General features: G+C 37.7%; 1 protein-coding gene across 1 annotated transcript in view; it reads left to right on the top strand.

Annotated features, from left to right (window-relative positions):
* The window catches only part of NEDD4 (NEDD4 E3 ubiquitin protein ligase), a 132,608-nt gene that overhangs the window by 20,429 nt on the left and 87,839 nt on the right, over window positions 1-24,340 (top strand). The window contains exons 3-5 of the mRNA XM_043471894.1: window positions 1,288-1,366; window positions 1,459-1,497; window positions 16,295-16,348. Of these exons, the coding sequence (XP_043327829.1) occupies window positions 1,288-1,366; window positions 1,459-1,497; window positions 16,295-16,348 (172 nt within the window). The remainder of the gene's footprint in view (window positions 1-1,287; window positions 1,367-1,458; window positions 1,498-16,294; window positions 16,349-24,340) is intronic.

A 24,340-nucleotide genomic window follows, 5' to 3' on the forward strand; every position in this document is an offset into this window, starting at 1 on the left:
AATAACCATACCTGCCTCATAGGTTGTTATCAGGATTCCAAAAGTTAATATGTATATATATAAACCATTTATAACAGTGCCTGACGCAGAGTAATTGCTGCATATGTGTTAGTTGTTATTTGTGTCGTTATTATTACAGATTTTTCACTTGTGAACTTTGACTGAGACAGGAAGAAAGTCTAGTTTGCTTTGCTGGAAGCATGAAGGAGAGTCAGGGAGTGGAGGAGCTTAATGACATTTATATGACTGGAAAAACCTAAGTCAAAATAGATGATGCAAGGCTCCAGAGAAGGTGGGAGGACACTAGACAAGGGCGACTGGGTGAAATACCTGAATCATTGAAGCTGGGGTAGGATGGACTCTGATAAATACCAGGATGTTGGGAGTACTGTGATGCCTTTGATTTTTGTTAGCTAAAGTAAGAGTGAAGGTTGGATGGGGGCTTCCCAGGTGGCGCTAGTGGTAAAGAACCCACCTGCCAGTACAGGAGGCATGAGAGACACGGGTTTAGTCCCTGGGTCAGGAAGATCCCCTGAAGGAGGGCATGATGACCCACTCCAGGATTCTTGCCTGGAAAATCCCTTGGACAGAGGAGCCTGGCGGGCTACAGTCTATAGAGTTGCAGAGTCGGACAGGACTAAAGCGACCTAGCAGCAGCAGTAGCACCAAGCTTGCAAGCGGAAATGGGAGGAGGGAGTTGGTGGTGGAAAATAGTGGGTACTTGGGATCCCCAAGGGACATGAGAGAAATTTGACCATGGAAAAGTAAAATGTCAAGTCTTTTGCTTTGCAAACCTGAATATCACAAGGATTTCCTTCTCCATGTCTCTTTGTACAAGGGTTACCTGGCACACAATTATTTTGAACTCAAACACTTTGTCTTTATTTTGTAAGAAGAATTTATACCTGTGAGATAACTTGAAACTACCTTGAGGTCTTACAAAGCTATTCTTGAAAATCATTGGATTAACCTTCTTAACCCAGAAGAAGAAGGCATGTAATACAAAATTAAACAAAATTTCAAAAATATTAAGAGGTTGGAAATAATTGAATTGTGATTAAAAGGTTTTCTTTCTAATTCTTTGTCTGTTTCTCTATCATAGCATTTCAGCTTTTTAGCTAGATACTACAATTACTATAATTACTTACCCCTGCCTAAGGAACCCTTACTTTTAAGTGTAGAAAATAATTGTAGAAATTGTTAACAAGGAAAATTCTGTAATTTTTGTAGTTTGAGTAACCTGAGTTTGGGAATAAATAACAATTAAATTTTTAAAAATTTTAACAGTGATCCTTACGTGCGAGTGACGTTATATGACCCAATGAATGGAGTTTTTACAAGTGTGCAAACAAAAACCCTTAAAAAGGTTAGTATTTAAAAATTTTTAAGTATATGTTGTTTTATTTTTGTATAATGAAATATTGAAAAGTTAGTTATACTGTGTTTATTGTCTTTCAGACTTTGAATCCAAAATGGAATGAAGAAATATTATTCAGAGTAAGTATGCATTTTATTTCGTTATAACAACAAAGACTTTTTTTCTCAATAGTTTAGAACAATAAGTTCTCACAATATTCTAAAATGTATCTGACAAGAATTTGTTAAAATTTAAGCGTTAAATCTAGGTATCCTCATGATGAGATGGCCTTGGAACCATTTATTTTATTATGAAAAACATGTGTAAGGTAATGAGACAAAGGATGATTGTAAGCCTGAATTATCTTATTCTAATTTATTTCTGATGGAGAGACAGTCTTATTCCAATTTTGCAGATTTTTGTGTTTTTCCTTAAAGATGATACAACATTTGTGTTTCTCTTAGTCATTTACTATATACACTGATCCAGACAAGAGATGATGAGAGCCTGCCAACAAGTGGATCTATTATACATCCTTCATCCACATTCCTGCCTTCTTCCTCACCCCACTTCACTGTCCCATAAGAACAAACTCCAGCCTCCCAAGAGGACCCTCAAACTGACAGGGACACATGATGTATATGGGAACAGTGATTTAAATAACTATGGATTGCTCATCAGAAACTGAGTTGAAATAGCATAATTAAGGTTGTAAAGAAAAAAGAATGATCAGCTCAGAATTCTGTATCTAATAAAAATATCCTTCAAGAATGACAGTGTATTAAGGTATTCAAAGCTGAGAAAAAATAAGAGAATTACACTTGGAAAACTAAATACTCTTTTTCTAAAACTAAAGCTAAATACTACTTCTCTGGTAGAATAAGTAGACCAAAAAATTCAGTAAAGATACAGAAGTCCTGAGCAACATTATCAAATCAGTTTTACTTAATTGACATTTATAGACCTACCAACAACAGCAGAACACATGGTCTTTAAAATTGCACACAGAATATATCCTGAGTAAGCTGGGCCAAACCCCAAATCTCAATGATGTTAAAATAATTTAAATCATGCTAAGTATGGTCTCTGACTGTAATGGAATTAAAGTAGGAATTAGTAACACAAAAATAACTGAAAAATCCCCAAATATTCGGAAGTTAAACAACACACTTCTAAATAATACAGGAGTCAAGTAAGAATTCTCAAAGAGAATTAGAAGATATTTTATTAGAATGTAATAAAAATACAGCATCAGTACATCCCTGGCAGTCCAGTGGTTAAGACTCTGCACTTCCCCTGCAGGGGGTGTAGGTTTGATTCCTGGTTGGGAAACTAAGATCTCACATGCCACATGATGTGGCCAAAAAAAAAAACCACCAGCAGCAAATGGATAAAGGAGATGTGGTATACAAGGAATACTCATGAATACAGTGAATACTCAGCCATAAAAAAGAATGAAATAATGCCACTTGTAACAACATAGATGGATGGACCTAGAGATTATCAAGTTGTCATACTAAGTGAAGTAGTCAGAAAGAAAAGACAAATACCATATAATATCACTTCTATATGGCATCTAAAATATGATACAGATGAACTTATTTATTGTTTGTATCTGATAATCTCAGACTCCTAATTTAGGGGACCCTTCCCCACCCCTAAATTAGGTGTTTGAGATTATCAGATACAAACAATATATATATAAAACAGATAAACAACAAGGTCCCACTGTGTGGCATAGAGAACTATATTTAGTATCCTGTAATAAATTTTATCGGAAGAGAATATGAAAAAGGGTATATATGTGTATGTATAACTGAATCACTTTGTTATACACCAGAAGCTAACACAATACTGTAAATCAACTCTTCTTCAGTAAAACCAAACCAAACAAAAACCCAACAACATCAAGGTTTGCAGGATGCAGCTACAACACTGCTTAGAGAGAAATATATAGCATTAAGTTATATTGAAAAAGAAGAAAGGTCTTGAACAATTAATCTAAGCTTCCACCTGAAGAAACTAGAAAGTAGCATCATTATAGAACCGACAGACTTTAAATGGATAAGTAAGGGATGTTATGAACACTTCTGTGCTTGTAAGCTCATTAACTTAGATGAAATGGACCAATTCATTTAAAGACATACCCTACTAAAATTTTAATAAGAAATAAATTACCTGACAAGTTCTGTTAACTCTTAAAGAAATTACACTTGAAATTAAAAACCACCCAATAAAGAAAACATTGATACCAGGTAGTTCCACTAGTTGAATTCTACCATGATTCTAAGGAATAAATAATTCCAATTCTATGCAGTGTCTTACTGAAACTAAAAGAGGGACTTTTCCCAATTCTTTCCTGAGGCCAGCATTATTCTGATACCGAAACCAGACCAAAGACTTTATAAGAGAATTAAAACTGCAGACCATTTATCCTCATGATCATAACCATTCTATGTTAAGTTTGTTAAATTGGGTCCCTTCCATTCTGAAAGGGCAGTAATTTGTTCTCAAATTACTTATGGAAATGGGTTTGCCTTTCCTATCTGCAAAACCTCAGCCAGCACAATTATGTGGGTGCATACGGAATATGTGTTCATAGGGGTGGAATCTATGCAACATTTCATCCTTTTAGGGGACCCAATTCACAGAGAAGGAGGTGCAAGAATGAGCCCATGACCATGGATCCATTAATCACATGATCTACCACACCATCTAGAAGCAGGCACTGGAATGGCCTACTGAAAGCACAACCCAAGCACCAATATGGAGACAGTACTCTGTAAAGATGGCATGCCAGTTTAATACTTAAGCCAGAAACTTCAATATGAGCTGTATTCACAACAGAACGTATACACGGTCCAGGAACAAAGGAGCAGAAGTAGGAGTAGCCCCACTTACCATCATTTCCAAAACCCACTGGAGGATCCCTGGAACTCTGGGCTTTGCCAGGTTAGAGATCCAGGTCCCCAGAGGGAGCACACACCTTCTAGGGGACATACCAAGGATCCCATTCAACCATGATCTACACCTGCTGCCGGGGCACGATGGACTCCCTGTATCCAGGAGCCAGCAGGTGATTGAGGCTGTTACGTGGTTTCTAAGGGACCAATGGGAGAATTAAATGAGCTCATTATAGGAATCACTCTATATCCTTTTAAGTATTTAATGGTGGTACAAATCTATGATATTCCCACTAGGTTGCCATATTTTTATTTGCTTTTTTAAACAGCTTTATTAAGATACAATTAACAATTGTGTGCAATTCAGTGGTTTTTAGTATGTTCACGGAGTTGTTCAACCATCACCAAAATCTTAAAACATTTTCATCACCTGCAAAAGAAACCCCATACCCATTGTTACTCCTCATTTCCCCCCAGGATCTGCCCCCTTTCCCAGGCAATTCCCAGTCCACTTAAGTCTCTTAAAGAGATTTGCCTATTTTGGACATTTTGTTTAAATGGGATTATACAATATGTGGTCCTTTGTATCTGGCTTCTTTCACTAAATGTAATGTTTTCAAGGTTCAACCATGCTATAGCATGTATCAGTACTTAATTTCTTTTTATTGCCAAATAATGTCCCATTATATGGATAGCCACACTTTATCCATGCATTGAGTGGGCATCTGAGTTGCTTCCACATTCTAGCTGTTACGAATAATGTTGGTATGAACATCTGTATACAAGTTTTTGCGTGGACATCTATTTTCATTTGGGACTTATATACCTAGGAGTGGGATTGCTGGGTCAAAAGCAGAACTGCCAAAATGTTTTCCAAGTGGCTTTACCATTTTTATATTCCTACCAATAGAGTATGAGAGTTCTCACTTCACATCCTCGACAACACTTACTATTATCTGACTTTTTATCACAGCCTTCCTAGTGGGTGCAAAATGATATTTTATTATAGTTCCCTGATGGTTCATGATACTGTGAATCTTTTAATGAGCTTATTGGCCAGTTGTATATTTTCTTTGGAGAAATGTCTAGTCAGGTCTTTTGCCTGTTTTATAATTAGTTTATTTATCATTTTGTTATTGAGTTGTCCTGCTGCTGCTGCTGCTGCTAGGTCGCTTCAGTCGTGTCCAACTCTGTGCGACCCCATAGACGGCAGTCCACCAGGCTTCCCCATCCCTGGGATTCTCCAGGCAAGAACACTGGGGTGGATTGCCATTTCCTTCTCCAATGCATGAAAGTGAAAAGTGAAAGTGATTTTGCTCAGTTGTGTTGGACCCTTAGCGACCCCATGGACTGCACTCTACCAGGCTCCTCCGTTCATGGGATCTTCCAGGCAAGAGTACTGGAGTGGGTTGCCATTGCCTTCTCTGAGTTGTCCTAGTTCTTTTTATTTCTAGATACAAGTCTCTTGTCAGATACATGATGTGCAAAAATTTTCTCCCATTCTGTGAGTTGTCTTTTGAATTTATTGATAGTGTCCTTTGAAGCACAGAAGTTTTTCATTTTCATGATGTTTGGTTCCTTGTGCTTTTCTTGTCATATCTAATCAATATTGTTCTAATTTATTATCTTCACTGGAGGGAGGACAGTTTCAGAGGCTTCCACTTGGCCTTCTCAGTATGATCGTTCTTATCCCACAAGCCGTAGATGCAATGTAGTAGTGGTAGTGAGTAGATCGGACTTCCAGTACACTTGAAAAATAGAAAAGTGACTTTTGGGTGGATCCACAGAACCAGTGAACTCAGTATAAATTGAACATTAGTCAGGACCCCGTTTGTAATCAGGTCCCTTTAAGTCCTGCATTTTTGTTTTTACATTTTGTTTTTAGCTGTGCTGGGTCTTTATTGTGGCACATGGGCTCTTCGTTGTAGTGTGCAGGCTTCAGTTTGTCTCGAAAAATCCATAGAAATTTGGAAGTTAAACAGCATATTTTAAATAAGCCATGACCAAAAAGGAAATTATAAGGAAAATTAGGAATCTTTTTAACTGATTGGCAATGAAAACATACCAGGATATGGATGAGATAAGTGCTTAGAAATTTGCATCTTCAAATGCTTTTATACAAAAGAAAAAGGATATAAAATTGATGATCTAAGTTTCTACCTTAAGCAAAAAATAAAAAGTAGAGGGAAGAAAATAAGAATGGAAATCAATAAAATAGAACATGGACAAAAAGTCGAGCAAACAAATGAAATTAAAGATAGTTCCTTGAAAAGATTAAGAAAATTGCTACATCACAGCAAGCCCAAATAAGAAAGAAAACTCAAATGACCAGAATCAAGGAGAAAAGGAATCTCAAAATGTGGGTAGAAATAAGATAGTATGGATATCTGTTAGAGGAATTAAAATTATGCAAATTTTAAATTTAAAACTGTAATGAAAAATTTTCCCATTATTTTTTATGATTTTGATTTCCTATTAAAAAGGATATTTGAAAGTCAGTGGTAAACTCTTGAGTTAGAGATATTACCACAAAAATAAGAAAGACGACCATTTGAAAATGCACACCAGGCTTAGGACTCTATTGCCTTGTACTCGTTTCTTTTACCATAATTTCATGGTTACCAAATGTTCTAGCCAGTATTACTTTATTCTGGGATCATGCATAGGTCATGCATTTATTTTAATCATAAATTTCCAAATTTATTGTGAGGATAACTAGATAAATTTGTGTGGATCAATGCTAATTCATCACAGCTAGCTATAGAACTGAAAACTCATGGTGATTTAGCACTTGCTGTACAAAGGACATAATTATGTGTGGTTTTCTATTTTCTTCTTTGTCATTTCATTATTTATACATAGCACAAACTGTTTTCCACTGAGTGTATTCAACAGAGAAATAACTATTGAGATAACATAGTATAGTAAAATCTTGGTTATCTGTCATTCAGCCGAATGGAAATTGTGACCACAAGTTGAAGGGAGATTTTATATCTTTTAGAAAACATCAAGTTCGAAGAAAGGTTTTTTTTTGTGGAGAACTCTTGTTGTTTAGTCACTGGGTTGTGTTCCGACTATTTGTGACCCCATGGACTGACTGTAGCCTACCAGGCTTCTCTGTCCATGGGATTTCCCAGGCAAGAGTACTGGAGTGGGCTTCTCCAGGGAATCTTCCCGACCCAGGGATTGAACCTACGTCTCCTACATTGGCAGACTGATTCTTTACTACAGAACCAGAAATGTTACTGGTAAATTAATAGACAGGATGACTCCAAATTGAAGTTAACGTTCACTTGCAAAGTACAGTAAAATCTGCACGTACAGTTGCTCACGTGAGACCAGGAGAGGCGAGTTATCAGGAGGGAAAACAGCCTGACACGTTAGGGAGCCATATGCTCCTTAGATGCTCTGTGCATCAGCATAGCATAGGAGCCTCTGAAAAAGGACCACTGCATTCCCTGCACACCCATGATGACCAGTTTGTATCTTTGGTATTCACACACATCTTGTTATATGTACATAATGTGTATATGTTCATGCATGTATTAGTATTACGTTACAGAAGCAACATGTATACCTTAGATATTTTTATAAAAATAAATAAAAATCAGCTGTAATTTAATTTCCATAAAGCCACCACTAATTGTATGATAGTCTGGTATTTTTTCCTATGTATTTTTATCCATATATTTATCCTGGCAACCCACTCCAGTATTCTTGCCTGGAGAATCCCAGGCACAGAGGAGCCTGGCGGGCTATAGTCCATGGGGTTGGAAAGAGTCGGACACGACTGAGCAACTTAATACTCACTCACTCACAGTCCCTACCCTCAACAAGGCTTACTGTCTGCTGTGGAGCCCTATGAACTAGTTTCTCAAAAGTCTTACCAATGTGCTGAACCGTGTGAAGGGAAAACAGGGTGCTAGTGAGTGAATGTCAGGGATATTAGAGAATTTAGGGGAGTCCCTAAGTGTAAAGTATTTAAAGTAGGCCCTTCGTAGTGTATCATTTAGGATGCTTTCAGCTTCCAGTAACAGACTCACTGTAACAGCTAAAATTGGCCTAAATGATAATTGCATTTATTATTTATCTTCACAAGAAGCAGGCGTAGAAGAGAAGTAGGGACTGCAGCAGCTGAACGGGGTCATGTGAAGCCCAGCTTCTCTGAGATTCTCTTGGCTTTCTGTCCTTGGTCACAAGAAGCCCTGCAGCAGTTCCAAACGACATAGCCTCTGATGATGATGTCCAGAGATAGACCCTATCAGTCTCCTTTAAAAAGTGAAGAACCCTTTTTCAAAAGGTTGCCTGGGAGACTCATATGTCTTGGGCCAGAATTATGTTGTGTGCATATTTCTAACCCAGTCATGGATAAAGAGAGTGGAATTACTGGGAAGCTTAGAGGAATCAGAAGTAAGCTCATGGGAGGCGGGGTAGGGGGAATAGCTGCTGGTATCCCTGACCCACATTGTCATCCAGTATTTCAATAAAATCAGAGTTCTGTTAGCTAGGAAAAAGGATGGGTGACCCATTAATAAAGCACGAAGTATAGTATGGGGCTTCCCTGGTGGCTCAGATGATAAAGAATCTGCCTTCAGTGCAGGAGACCTGGGTTCAGTCTCTGGGTTAGGAAGATGCCCTGGAGAAGGGAACAGCTACCCACTCCAGTATTCTGGCCTGGAGAATTCCATGGACTGTATAGTCCATGGGGTCGTAAAGAGTCAGACACGACTGAGCGACTTTCACTTTCATAGTATGGTATAGCCATATAATGAAATCCTCATCAGCTGTTTAAAAAGAGACAGATGTTTATGTATTGGTAGGGTGTTCATTTCAAAATGTACTAAATGAAGGAACAAAGGTACAGAACATTGTATGTATGATTCACCTATTTGTGTAAAAACAGAACAACTCTCTCATATGCAGGTATTTGAAATAATACTTCTGGCAGGACCTAAGAAACTGTTCACAGTATTTTCTCTGAGGGTGGGACAAAGATGAAAGATTTATAATTTGCTATACTATGTATCTTTTTTTACTGTTTGAATTCCCCCTTCCATGGCTGTGTATCTATAATTTGTTTTTATATTTGTTGATAAGAAATAACTATATAGAGAAACAAAGTAGAAAGACACAAAACATGTACATGAAAATGTGAAGATACTTTCTATTTATAAAATGCTGCAAGCATTTTATATGCTTATAAAAATACTTACCTAGTTCATGTAACTTTTTACACAGTTTTTAGTTTAAAATCTACTTACCACAGATGTTCACACAAAAACTTGTAGATGAATGCTCATAGCATCATTATTCATTATAGTAAAAAAGTAGAAATAGCCTGTAGATCCATCAACAAATGAATGGACAAAGAAAATAGACAAATGAATGGGATATATACATACAATGAAATATTATTCAATTATAACAAGGAACGATGTAGTGACACATGCTACAACATAGATGAACCTCAAAAATATTTAAAGACCACATATTGTAGGATTCTCCTATGTTAAATGTCTATAGTAGGCAAATATGTAGAGACAGAAAATGTATTAGAGATTGTCTGAGATTGAGGAAGTTGAGGGGAAATTAGGAGTGACTGCATGGGCTTCCCTGGTTGCTCAGTTGGTAAAGAAGCTGCCTGCAGTGTGGGAGACCCTGGGTTCGATCTCTGAGTTGGGAAGATGCCCTGGAGAAGGGAATGGCTACCTACTCCAGTACTCTTGCCAGGAGAATTCTGTGGAGAGTATAGTCCATGAGGTTGCAAGAGTTGGACATGACTGAGCAACTTTCACTTCACTTCACTAGCAGTGACTGCTGACAGGCGTGGAATTTCTATTTGAGGTGATGAAAATGTTCCAAAACTGTGAGGGTAGTTGCATACTCACTATGCATATACTAAAAACCATTGAATTGTACATTTTCAATGGGTCACTTACATAGTATGTGTATTATATCTCAATAAAGCTTTTTTTTTTTTTTTAATATACTTGCTTTGGTTTTTTCCTGCAACCACCAGCATAATTTCCAGGAACGTTACTTTAGATTGTTTATGAATAGCAGAGAATAAATTGACATTTATCAGTACCTTTATCCTTCTTTGAAAATTTGGTTACTCCTCTGGTGTTTTTTTTTTTTTTTTCTTTGCTCTTTTGTCCATTTATAGACATATATTTTCCCACAAACATCACAATAGTCTTTATTTTTGTTTTTTCTTATACCTTTCATTATGACCCTATAAACTGTTTTTTGTGACCATAGCTTTACTCCTATTTTTAATAGAAATTTAAAAAATAATCTCATCAAAATATTCACACATAGCTTAAAAAGATATAGTGTAAAGAAAGGGGCTTATAGTGAAGAGCAGGAGACTTTGGTGCCTGCTCCTTAGCCCTCCTATTCTCGCTTGCCAAAAGGAACTGCTCTAAACTCTTTCTGTTTGTCATTCTGGTCATTATTCCCATTCTAATGAATAGTTCACACATCCCTGTCCCAAATTGACCTCCAGCTATGATAGATGAGTAGATCACCAGCTTATGTTTGCTTTCTGTCCATGGTCACAAGAAGCTTGCCACGATTCCAAACATAGCCTCCCATGATGATGTCCAGAGGTAGACAAGGGAGAATTTCCCCCATCGTGTCTCTTTAAAAGATGAAGAACCCTTTTTTGAAAGTTTCCCCAGACTTGGCCCCTCATAGGAGTCTAGGTTGGAAATGGTTTTTCTTCAGGAACTTAAAGCCATTGTTTTATCAACATTGAACATGGTATTGCTATTGAAAGGGCTGATTCTTGTTCCTTTGGGGGTGATCCTTCTCTCTGTGAAAAAAACTTATGATTTATCTTTATCCTGGTGTTTTAAATTTTCAAAGTATTATGCCTTGTGTGTGCAGTGTCATCATATTGGGCCTTTGATAAGCATTTCAGTTTAAACACCACTGTTTCCCTTCAGTTCTGAAGCTTTTATGTGAATAATTTCTCTAATAATTTCCTTTCCTCTGTTTATATGATTGTTTGGAGATTACAGCTAGTTGGATGCGGGGTCACCTAGACTGACTCTTACCTTTCTCAGTCAAAATTCCTCATGTAAACCACAGAACGCAGAAAATGATTCGAGTGGCATTTTTCTCACATATTTCAAAGATAACTTTATCCAGTACCTTCCTGGATATATAGGAGAGAAATCAGTAGGTAGCATACAGTAAATGTCTTAGGACAGGAGTCAGCAAACTTTTTCATAAAGAGCCATATAGTAAATATTTTAGGTGTCACACAGATAGGAGGCAAAAAGTAAGGCTGCTATGTAGGTACTTTGATAGCCATTTAAAAGGTAACCATTTAAAAATGTTTAAAAAAAAGAAAAACTGTTTTATGGGCTGTTAAAAAAATAAAGGAAGCAGGTGCCTAGTGGGATTTGGTCCATAAGCTGTAGCTTATTCATCTTCTGTTTAGGGCATTAGGCTTAATTTTTCACTGACTCTGTTCAGAAAATCCTCTTTTTATTTTCTCTCATATTTTCCTTCAGCTTAGCTTTTTGTTCTACATTTTGAGAGATTTCTGCAAATTTACCTTAGATTGCTTATATTTGAATTCAGCAGTCATTTTTAGTTGCAACACCACTCCATGCCTCTTAATATAGTGTCCTATTTTTGTCTTATAGATTCAAGACTTCCATAGATATTTCTAAGGAATCACCTTACAGTTTTTAAAGGTGTTTACTTTTGTTTCCTAAGTATTTTTTTTCTTTGGGGACAGTTTTTCTGGTTATACATCTGTGATCTCTGCTAATATAGTTACACTTAACAATGACACAATAGAAAAATCATCTATTGCTTCTATATATGAAAAGCACAAACATGGAACAATTATATTTTTAGTTATCATTTATACATTACACATTAAAACTGATGGTTGCATTATTGTTGAACCTCTATCTGAAATCAAAGAGGAGCTCTTTCATAATGTGTGTGTGTCTGTGTGTGTTTAGAGGTTTAGGTGCCATATGAATATTCTCTCATTAGGGCCATTGACCCCTTTGCTTCAACTTTCTGTTCTTTTGTTTTCAGTTTCTTCAGAAGCCCTGCTTCATTGCTTTCTTCCCCACTTCATCTCTTCCAGAAAAGTGTTGATATTGCTCGCCTGCCGGTGGCCCTCGCATGTGCATATGATCTTTGCTGTGTTGCTTTTATGCTGATAGCTTGTGGTGAATGATGCCGGATTCGTGATCTCCAAAGATTTAACTTCGGGACCAGGGACCAGGCTTAGTCACTCAAGCGCTTTGGTGTAGCAGAGTTTTATTAAAGTATAAAAAGGGACAGAGAAAGCAGAGATCTTACCAGGCCCACTCCCACTATATATACATTTTAAGATAACAGGATTAGTCAGAAGGTTTTCAGGAAGGAGAAACATGTCCTCAAGCAGGATACATTATTGTTATATAATCCTTACTAAGGAATGTAGAAAAAAACATTTGTCCTTTCCTCCTCCTTGAGAATTCCAGACCCCTGTCTCTGCCTTGAGAGCCCCAGATCCCTTTCTCCTCCTCGGGGACCCTGGATTTCTTAACAATTGCCTAGGAATTGACTGTCAGTGCCTTTTACAAATTCCTTTGTTATTATGAAAATAAGATCTCAAGGGGGAGAGGATTAATGTTTGTGTTTAAGCTGTCCTTCTTGATTTAGAATTCTCAACCACACATTTTAAATTGTATTCTTGCATTTACCGTGTGCCTTTGATATATAAAGTAAACAAGTGTTTTATGGTGTTTTTATAATTCAGTAGGCAGCTATTCCTGGAGGAGGAAATGGCAACCCATTCCAGTATTCTTGGCTGGGAAATCCCATGGACAGAGCGTGCTACAGTCTATGAGGTCACCAAGAGTCGGACACGACTTAACTGAACAACAACAGAGAGCTATTATGTACTATTAACTTCAAAAATGGAAGGATGTAGTCAGTTTTCTAACAACTGAAAATGAAGGGGAGTGACTGGGGAGGTAAAACTCCAGAGTGGAGCTGACATTTGAGCTGAGGCTTGAACAAGGGGTGAATTTTGGACTTGTCGCGCGGAGAAGGTATTGCACATGGAGTGACCTTCGCATGCACACAGGTGCAGATCAGAAAGCTCAGTAAGCAGTAATTAGATGTTTGTTGTGGGACTAGAGCATAGGGTGTTGGTGTATTTGCGTGGGCAGGGGACAGTTACAGGACACGAGGCTCGAAAGGCAAACTGGGCTCAGGTCGTGAAGCTCATTCTGTGCCCAGGCATTTGAATAATTTTCTTTAGGCCACCGGGAGTAGCTTTTGAATACAGCAGTAAAGAAGGCCTAAATTGTCTTTCAGATAAGTCACTCCAGTTACAAAAGGAAAGATAGATTTCGAAGATAAGACAGTTGAGGTAGAGCCTCCTGCTAGGAAGCTATCAATTATAGTCTGAACCAGGACAGCAGAGGCCTGTTCAGGTCACATCTGATATCTGTTGTCTTAGCAGTATTAAACATCTCTACTGTCTACCAGGTATTTTGTTAGGCATTGAGACTTTTTGTTTTTTCTTTTATAATATTTTTCATGGCCTTCTACCCTGTTCTCACTGGGACCATCAAAGGCAAAGCTCTCAACACTTCATGCCTGAGTTACTACAGCCACAGTCTCTGTGGACTTCAACTAATAAGAACGTTTTTATGGTAGAAAGTCTTAAGAAAAATTTGGTTATTTAGGGAAGAGCCAGGCTGAAGGCACTGATACCCAGAAAACGAATTAAAACTTGATTGGTATGGGAGAAAATTAAGCTTTCAAAGGAAAAGAGTAAAATGATGAAGATCACATGTAAATATTATTTTGTGAGTGATACACAAAATAAACAGGACTAGAGAGAGACCCTGATTTTCTTAGAGCACACTCATTCTGCCCCCATGCCTTTCTCCCCTTTGATCTCCTTGCTGTGAGTATTCTCTGTATTTTCTTACTCAAATTCTTCCCATCTTTCAAGTCTTAGCTCAAGTGTCATCTCCTCCCCCAAATTTCCTCTACATCTTCCTAGAAAGGATTATTCTCTTACACTGTTTTTCTACCCCCAAGGCATCAGTTCAGTTCAGTCCCTCAGTCGTGTCCGACTCTTTGCGACCCCATGAGTTGCAGCACGCCAGGCCTCCCTGTCAATCACCAACTCCCGGAGTCTATTCAAACTCATGTCCATCGAGTCGGTGATTCCATTCAGCCATCTCATCCTCTGTCGTCCCCTTCTCCTCCTGCCCCCAGTCCCTCCCAGCATCAAGGTCTTTTCCAGTGAGTCAACTCTTCGCATCAGGTGGCCAAAGTACTGGAGTTTCAGCTTCAGCATCAGTCCTTCCAGTGAACACCCAGGACTGATCTTTAGGATGTACTGGTTGGATCTCCTTGCAGTCCAAGGGACTCTCAGGAGTCTTCTCCAACACCACAGTTCAAAAGCATCAATTCTTCGGTGCTCAGCTTGCTTCACAGTCCATCTCTCACATCCGTACATGACCACTGGAAAAACCACAGCCTTGGCTGTGGCTTCCACCCTCATTGTTCCTGCGTGGTTACACTATGCCTGCAGGGGTGCCAAGCTCCTGTCCTCACCAAGCTCCACGCCGAAAGAAGGAGTACAAAGGGCATAAGCAACCGCTCTTCCACTGAGTCAGCCCCGTTTAAGGAGCTCTCCCAGAAGCCCCACCCAGTGACTGAAGCTAGGTTGGCCTCTTTAGTCACCCCTAGGTGCAAGAGAACTTTTTTAGGGAATCTTACTGAGAGTTTCAATGTTGAACAAGTCCAGAGGGCACTGTTCACACAGAAAACAATACATGAAAAAATGGAGTGTTTTATGTTTTTATCTGGGTGATGATGACATGGTAAACATGTATGAAAGGTCATCAAGCTGGATATTTAAGATTAGTAAATGTTATCCTTTTCTGAATTTGTTATACTTTTCAATTAAAAAAGTTAATGCCTCTCTTCCCCAGAGTTGTGGTGACCCTAGGCAGATTGCTTCAGGTATAATTAGGATTATGTTATCAGAAGGATTTAAGGAAGAGCAGATATTGGTCTGGGTATCTCAATATCCTTGTCACACGTATAGGACTTTTTTCTGAAGGGTAGTAATGCTTTTGACATATAAGCCAGAGTTTTAATATATTTCAGTGTTTAATGTGATTTATCATAGTGAAAATATGAACTTAAATATAAGAATGTTCTATACACCATCTTAACCTCTGGTATAAAAAGTTATTAAAGATTTTCTTTTTGTTTGATATTTAGTAAATATTGTTAATAACTTGATGTTGAAACATTTCAGCAAAAATAAAAGCATTGGCTTTGAAAAATAAAATATTAATACTATATGTTAATTTTTACTTGTGCTGTAAGATATAAACAATAAGTGAAAACTCAGTGTATACTTTTTGACTGCTTAGGTATTTTATATAGTAGAAGCAATATTGGTTTTATCAAGTCAATACTGCAAGGATTCAGAACACTTGTTACCATAAAGTCAACATCCATTTTGACTAGTTATAACCTGATAAATAAAAAGTGAGTACATAAAATGAATAATACGTTAAAATCCCGTCTGTATTTTTAAGTGCTTGCAAATATTTAAATTTTTGAAATTGTGTCTTTTATTGTATTGTAGAAAAAATGGGAAAATAAGAAACCAAATTCACTTTGTTGTTATGGTAAAACTTAGAAAATGGTTGACATGTGATGAGTCTTGGCTTTTGTATTAAGTTTCACATGTAATTTAAAATACATTGTAAGTAACAGGAATTAGGAAATGGCAATGTTTACAAGCATTTATTTCTTGGTGTCTGTGGCTTGATGTTCACTTCTTTAAAAATTAAAAGTAGAGTTGATTTACAATGTGTTAGTTTCTGGTGTACGGCAAAATGATTCAGTTATACACACAAACACACAGGTATGTGTGTGTATATATATTCTTTTTCATTGTAGGTTATTATAAGATACTGAATATAGTTCCAGTGTTCACTTGTTTTTAAGCGAAGGTTATTTTTTCCTTACTTAGGTTCATCCTCAGCAACACCGGCTTCTATTTGAAGTGTTTGATGAAAATCGATTGGTAAGTCCTACCGTACAAACATAAACTGTGAAGCAAGGGTATACTTGAGTAACAAGCAAAAGTAGGCCGGGAATCTGTGAAATGAGAGATGCTTTTGAGGTGGTTATGGAAAGACTGAGCAAAGTGGTGGATGGAATTTTTTTTTCCTCCTCTTTCCTGGTGCTACTCTCTACTCTTCTCCCTGGCACCTCTCCTGATTATCAGTTCTCAGCAGATTTCAAGGTCTCTCATGGCAGGAGATACAGAAAAGTCAGCTTCTTGGCCTGACCTTCCTGCACACTTATGCTGGTACCCTGGTTGATAGTCCGAGGCTCAGGAGCCTTCCCCTCTGAGCTCCGGTAGAGATCTTGAGGTTGCCTGTATCCAGTTATGACATCCCATCCTCTCCCTTATCCCCACCCTTCTATTGAATACGAAGGAAACCTCTCTAACTCATGAAGTTAAGTTCTCTAAAGAATAGCCAGTGTTCAGAGAGACAAAAAGCAAATATAACCTGATTTTATTTTTATAAAAGGATAGTTGTGATTCCTAATTTCCTAATAGACTGTCTTGAAATCCTACCCTCTTCCTAATTTGTCTTGGAACTGTATTTCAAATCTTTTTAGCATTTTACATTTACATTTTAAACCTGTAAGATTTGAATATTGAGACATAAGAACAGTGTTATATGGTCAAAGCTTATCAATTACTAAACAGAAGCACAACAAAAATTAAAACAGTTTTATTCATTTTGTAGCTAACATAGAAGCTAGATTTTTAAAAGAATCTATTTTTAGTGTTGGACTATATAACACTTGGTGTTATAGATGTGATAACTGTACTGGTAACAGAAGATACTGGAGAAGGGAATGGCAACCCACCCCAGTATTCTTGCCTGGAGAATTCCGCGGACAGAGGAACCTGGCAGGTTACAGTCCATGGGGTCACAAAGAGTCAGACACAGCTGAGCTACTAAGCATAGCACAGCACAACTGAAGATATTTCAGATGAAGTCATTAATTAGTACCATTATAGGCAAAGGTACTTTTTTTGCAGCCAAGGGAGACTTGATCACTAACTTGGCAATCTAATTTTGTAAGGCTCAGTGACAGATGTTGATGATTTGCTTATCATTTGGTTAGTCACAGAGCTTTTTATTTTCTGTTTGTATTTTTGCCTTTTTAATAATAAAATGGAGATGTTTTCGTTTTTTCCTTCTGTTGCTACAGATCTGTTTGCCTTCTAGATAGGACCAGGTGAAATTTAGTATTGGTGTTTTGTAATCATGAAATAAACATACAAAAATATGTATACTATAATATTTATCTTAAATAATAAGACAAATATCTGTATGTTTATTATTCAACTTAAGAACTTGAACATTACCAAAATCTTCAAAGCATCCTTTAACCCTTCCAATAGCACCTCCTTTTTCTCTCCCACAAGTAGTAACCACTGTCCTGAATGTTGTATCTATCATTTCTTTGCTATTTAAAAAATTTTATCATGTATATATGTATCCCTAAAAAACATAGTGGTTTCCATTTTCATATTTTTGGATTTACTAAAATGGTAGCACTGTGAATACTTTCCTCTGTGACATGCTTTTGGCTTAATGGTATATTTGTGAAGTCAATCCATAAGAACATATTTCACAAATGCATAGTTTTCCCTTCATCTGCAAATGCTGTAATACCACAATTTATGTATTTATCCTCCTTAATAGATATGAGTGTTGTTTCCAGGTTTGTGCTATTATCAATTGATAAACATTCTTGCTGTGTTTCCTGATACACATGTATGATTGTATCTCTAAGATTCATATTTTGGGCTTGAATTGCTGGTCATGGTATTACTGTGTTCTTTTTCCTGTTGTTCGTGATACTGATGTGACTTTCTCCCTGATTCTTGGGCACATCATTGGTGAACTGTTTTATTTGAGTTATTTGCATATTGTACACAAGGAGGGATAGCTCATGCTGATGCTTTCCACCCTGCTTATAGTTATCTAGTCTTTTTGCTAGTAATCTTAGTACAGTGTGACTCCTTCATTGCCAAAACTAATATTTGTCATGCTCTGATCAGTGCATTAACACTCCTTGAGCATTTACTGTGTATATGGTATATACAGAGTGTCATGATATGTCAAAAAAAAAAGCATTGCTTACGATAGTAACAATGGAATATTTCTAAAAGCAAAAAGAAAATAATGCATTGATCAGCATATTATAGATCCCTATACCAAAGAGTCAGAATTCCTTGTAGTCCGACTTGTATTTTGGTATATTAGCTTATGCTGCTGCTGCTGCTAAGTCACTTCAGTCGTGTCCGACTCTGTGCAACCCCATAGATGGCAGCCCACCAGGCTCCCCTGTCCCTGGGATTCTCCAGGCAAGAACACTGGAATGGGTTGCCATTTCCTTCTCCAATGCATGAAAGTGAAAAGTGAAAGTGAAGTCACTCAGTCGTGTCCGACTCTTAGTGACCCCATGGACTGCAGCCCACCAGGCCCCTCCGTCCATGGGATTGTCCAGGCAAGAGTACTCTAGACAAATTATTTAATCCTTCTGAAGATATTTTCCCATGTTTAAAAAATAGGGATAACAGTATTTGTCCTACCTATCTGATAAATACATTATGAAAATAAAATGAGACAGTAGCTATCAAAGCCCTTGAAAGTTTTTCATCATTAATATAATGTGTGATTTAGAGTTCATGGACTTATGCATTTACGGCTGTCTGATATCACATTTTGTGTGTTAATTACAGTATGCCATTTTGGGCATACATTGTGTTTAGTACTCTGCTATGCATTAGAAATTAGAAATGCTATGCATTTTCATAAGAAGCTCACTTTATAAACAAAAGGGAACAAGAAATAATTAAGAGTGGTGCACGTCATTGTAATACGCGGATTTGTTGCTGGTCCCAGCAGGTAATTGAAGGGTACAGATTACCTGAGATGTCATAGAAACTAGAGCCATTGATGTAATAACAAGCTTGATTGTGTAGCAGTAAATTGACCTGTGCACTGTAAATGCCATATCTTCTCCTGTAGCATTCACAACTAAGTTAGAGACACATCCTTTCCCTAGCAAGGTTCTCTTTAGAAGGGTATGGCAAAGAGCAAATATACTTTAAGGAGAAAGAATTTCTAGTATTATGGAAAATGTTTGCAATATAAGTGATATTTTTTCAGCCAATTTTAAGAACCTGGGGATTATAAACTATCATAGTTTGGTAATGGTGTTGTTGAGGGTGATGGGACATTTGAGAATGATGTGCCTTTGAATTCTGCATGTACCAATGCGAAAGTTAGTGCTTCTGTGTCACTCAGTTCAGTTCAGTCGCTCAGTCGTGTCCGACTCTTTGTGACCCCATGGACTGCAGCACACCAGGCTTCCCTGTCCATTACCAACTCCCAGAGCTTTCTCAAACTCATGTCCATTGAGTTGGAGATGCCATCCAACCATTTTATCCTCTGTCGTCCTCTTCTCCTGCCTTCAATCTTTCCCAGCATCAGGGTCTTTTCAAATGAGTCTGCTCTTTGCCTCAGGTGACCAACGTATTGGAGTTTCAGCTTCAGCATCAGTTCTTCCAATGAATATTCAAGACTGATCTCCTTTAGGATGGACTGGTTGGATCTCCTTGCAGTCCAAGGGACTCTCAAGAGTCTTCTCCAACACCACAATTCAAAAGCATCAATTCTTCGGTGCTCAGCTTTCTTTATGGTCCAACTCTCACATCCATACGTGACTACTGGAAAAACCATAGCTTTGACTTTGTGGACGTTTGTTGGCAAAGTAATGTGTCTGCTTTTTAATATGCTGTCTAGGTTGGTCATAACTTTTCTTCTTCAAGGAGCAAGCTTCTTTTAATTTCATGACTGCAGTCACCATCTGCAGTGATTTTGGAGCCCAAGAAAATAAAGTCTCTCACTGTTTCCATTGTTTCCGATCTATTTGCCAGGAAGTGCCATGATTTTAGATTTTTGAATTTTGAGTTTCACTCTCCTCTTTCACTTTCATCAAGAGGCTCTTCAGTTCCTCTTCACTTTTTGCCATAAGAGTGGTGTTATCTGTATATCTGATGTTATTGATATTTCTCCTTGCAATCTTGATTCCAGCATGTGCTTCATCCAGCCCAGCATTTCTCATGATGTACTCTGCATATAAGTTAAATAAGCAGGGTGACAGTATACAGCCTTGACATACTCCTTTCCCAATTTGGAACCAGTCCGTTGTTCCATGTCCGGTTCTAACTGTTGCTTCTTGACCTCCACACAGGTTTCTCAGGAGGCAGGTAAGGTGGTCTTATATTCCAGTCTCTTTAAGAATTTCCCACAGTTTGTTGTGATCCACACAGTAAAAGGCTTTAGTGTAGTCAATGAAGCAGAAGTAAATGTTTTTCTGGAATTCTCTTGCTTTTTCTGAGATCCAGTCTCTGATTCCTCTGCCTTTTCCAAATTCAGCTTGAACATCTGGAAGATCTCGGTTCATGTACATTCTCGGTTCATGAGAATTTTGAGCATTTCTTTGCTAGCGTGTGAGTTGAGTGCAATTGTGTGGTAGTTTTAACATTCTTCAGCATTGCCTTTCTTTGGGATTGGAATGAAAACTGACCTTTTCCAGCCCTGTGGCCACTGCTGAGTTTTCCAAATTTGCTGGCATTTTGAGTGCAGCACTTTAACTGCATCATCTTTTAGAATTTGAAATAGCTCAATTGGAATTCCATCACCTCTACTAGCTTTGTTTGTAGTGATGCTTCCTAAGGCCCATTTGACTTCACACTCCAGAATGTCTGGCTCTAGGTGAGTGATCACACCATCATGGTTATCTGGGTCATTAAGATCTTTTTGTATAGTTCTTCCATGTATTCTTGCCACCTTTTCTGCTTGCCATCTTCTGCTTCTGTTAGGTCCATACCATTTATATCCTTCATTGTGCCCACCGTTGCATGAAAAGTTCCTTGGTATCTCTAATTTTCTTGAAGAGATCTCTAGTCTTTCCCATTCTATTGTTTTTCTCTATTTCTTTGCATTGATCACTGATGAAGGTTTTCTTATCTCTCCTTGCTATTCTTTGGAACTCTGCATTCAGATGGGTATATCTTCCTTTTCTCCTTTGCCTTTAGCTTCCCTTCTTTTCTCAGCTATTTGTTTTCTCCTCAGACAGCCACTTTGCCTTTTTGCATTTGTTTTTCTAGGGGATGGTCTTGATCACTGCCTCCTGTAGTGTCATGAACCTCTGTGCATAGTTCTTCAGGCACTCTATCAGATCTAATCCCTTGAATCTATTTGCCACTTCCACTGTATAATCGTAAGGAATTTGATCTAGGTCATACCCGAATGGTCTAGTGGTTTTCCCTACTGCCTTCTGTTTAAGTCTGAATTTTCCAATAAGGAGTTCATGATCTGAGCCACAGTCAGCTCCCAGTCTTGTTTTTGCTCGCTGTAGAGAGCTTCTCCATCTTCGGCTACTACCCACGGTGACACATTTGTGTCACTACCCAAGAGCTGTGTCTGCACACACCCAGCCCCTGAAGCCTTAGGAGACTCCTATATTTCGTATTCTAGGTGGACATGCTGTGCATCTCAAGTTTAGTGGTTGTATTAGTCAGGGTTATCCAGAGAAACAAAACCAATAGGATATACGTACGTGCACACAGAGAATGAGAGAGGGAGAAATAATGAGGTGGGGAGGATTGATTTATTTTAAGGCACTGGCAGGTCTGACGTCCGTGAGGTGGTACTGGCAGGTTGCAGATTCAAGTAGCAGTAAGGCATCTGAAATCTGCAGGGCAGGGCAGCAAACTGGGAACTCAGGCAGGGTTTCTTGTTACAGTCTTAAGGCAGCATTGCTGCTTCCAAAAATCTGTCTTTTTTCTTAAGTCCTTTAACTGATTGAGATCTACTACCACCCACTCCAATATTCTTGCCTGGAGCATCCCATGGACAGTGGAGCCTGGAAGACTACAGTCCATGAGGTTGCAAAGAGTTGGACATGACTGAAGTGACTTAGCACACACGCACAACTTACGGAGGGCATTTTGCTGTATTTAATATCTACTTATTTAAATGTCAATCACATCTAAAAAAAATAGCTCCATAGCAACACTTGGATGGGTGTTTGACTCAAAACTTAGCCAAGTCAACATGCGCAATTAAGCATCACAGGGGACATTGAGCTTCAGAGTTGTAGTCAATGATTAGTAGAATCCTGAGCTTGTCCATAGGGGTATGTAATCACATTTATTTTCTGTGTAGATAATCGGAAACTAAAGATCTCAGAATGTGGGGTCCTGAGCTGATGTCTAATCCTAAAATATGATCTGTTTCATTCTAGAATATAAAATGCTGTCTGATTTGCATAGATTCCTCCCAGGTGAGGTCTGCTATCATTCCCCAGCTCTTCTCCCCTTGAGGTTAGGGTTGATACTCCTCTGTTGGCATCTCTTTGGCCAGGAGGCTACATCTTATCCCAGGTTCTCCAGGCTGTACACAGAACTGCTCTATTAGTGGTACAGATCCTGTGCAATCCCAGACCAGAGCCAGTAATGCACTGTTTAACCTTTCTAGAATTGAAACGCAGCCTAGAGTACAAGGAAGTGCATTTGATTTTCTTACTTTTCCTTGGCTGAAGCCCTCTTTGCAAATGTTTCAAGCATTCTGCCTTCTTGTCCAGCTGCAGTATTTTGATATTTCTTTAGAAGTAGTAGCTAGATCCATCCACCATCCATCCAGCCTCATCTCTGGTGTTACTTGGTGCTTACATCATTCCAGTGCGATCTCAGGAGGATCAGAAGATATGCCTAGTTGCAATCCTGGAAGCTTGAAATGTAGTTAGGGGACATGAAGCTGATATTTATAGTGAAGCTTACTGTAGCTTTACTATAAGAGAAAGAGAAAATGCTTATTTGATTAATTATTTTATATTAACACCCAAAAGAGATTTGCTTATTAACTGGAATTTTTAGACTACAGGCATGAGTGGTTGATCTCATTGATTAGCTTATTAGAAATAATCCATTTATTGAGTCATCCCTAACTTAATTCTAGAAGGTAAGCTGAAGTTTTTTGAAGGCATAGTGAAAAGATTAGGACTCTTCCTTCTATAAAGAAAAAAAGAAAGAAAAAAAAAAAAGAAAAAAAGATTATAAGGGAGTATGTACTGAAGTCTATAAAATCATAATGTAGATTATACCAAACCGAAACAGCATAACAATTTTATTACTAAGTTTACAACGGTACACATTCTAAAACATAGTAGTATCTCATTCTAGTCAGAAATAGAATCTAGTAAATTCCATATTTCTGTTTTGTCCTGTCTTAATTGATTAAAAACACTTTAGAAAATTATGATTGAGAACAGATCTATCTTAAGTTTTCTTTTTTAAACAAAGTGCAAGTATATGTTTTACATATTTGCTTTTACTTAGGAAAAAAAAACTTACTTAGAAAAGTACAACTTGGGTGTAGTACTATGTGGTGTAAACAACTGAACTATTTTACTTTTTACTTTCCTATGAATGAGCCAGTATATATTTATTACTGGAGTTCTAGCTGTAAAATTCAGGTAAGAAGTTTAAATATACCCTAGAGTATTATTTAAAAATAAATGTGTTTCTTTCAAATAGAATTCCAACCTTGGTCTATGACATTTAGGGGAGAAATTAAAATATTAAACTTTTATTACCTAGTAAACTGAAAATAAAGTAAAGGTTAAATAAATACAAAGCAGAAAAAGAAATATATATACAAAATCACAACGTCTAAAAGAACAAACAGTTTACTGTTCTGTCTTGTGGGAGCTTTATCGGCAGTAGTAAGTAATTCCATCTTTAGGTCAGTGCTAGTACTCAAAAATGTAAACAAGTATGTATTTTGTCTATGTAAAGAAATATGCCATATGGTTTATACTTCTTTATAGATATCAAACAACTAAATGAATTGTTTCAATGCACCAGTAGGGGCCAGCAAAGAGCTCTTAGAGTTTTTCAGAATAGAGTTGGCAT

This window comes from Cervus canadensis, chromosome 6 (assembly GCF_019320065.1).
Source record: "Cervus canadensis isolate Bull #8, Minnesota chromosome 6, ASM1932006v1, whole genome shotgun sequence".
NCBI lineage: Eukaryota > Metazoa > Chordata > Mammalia > Artiodactyla > Cervidae > Cervus > Cervus canadensis.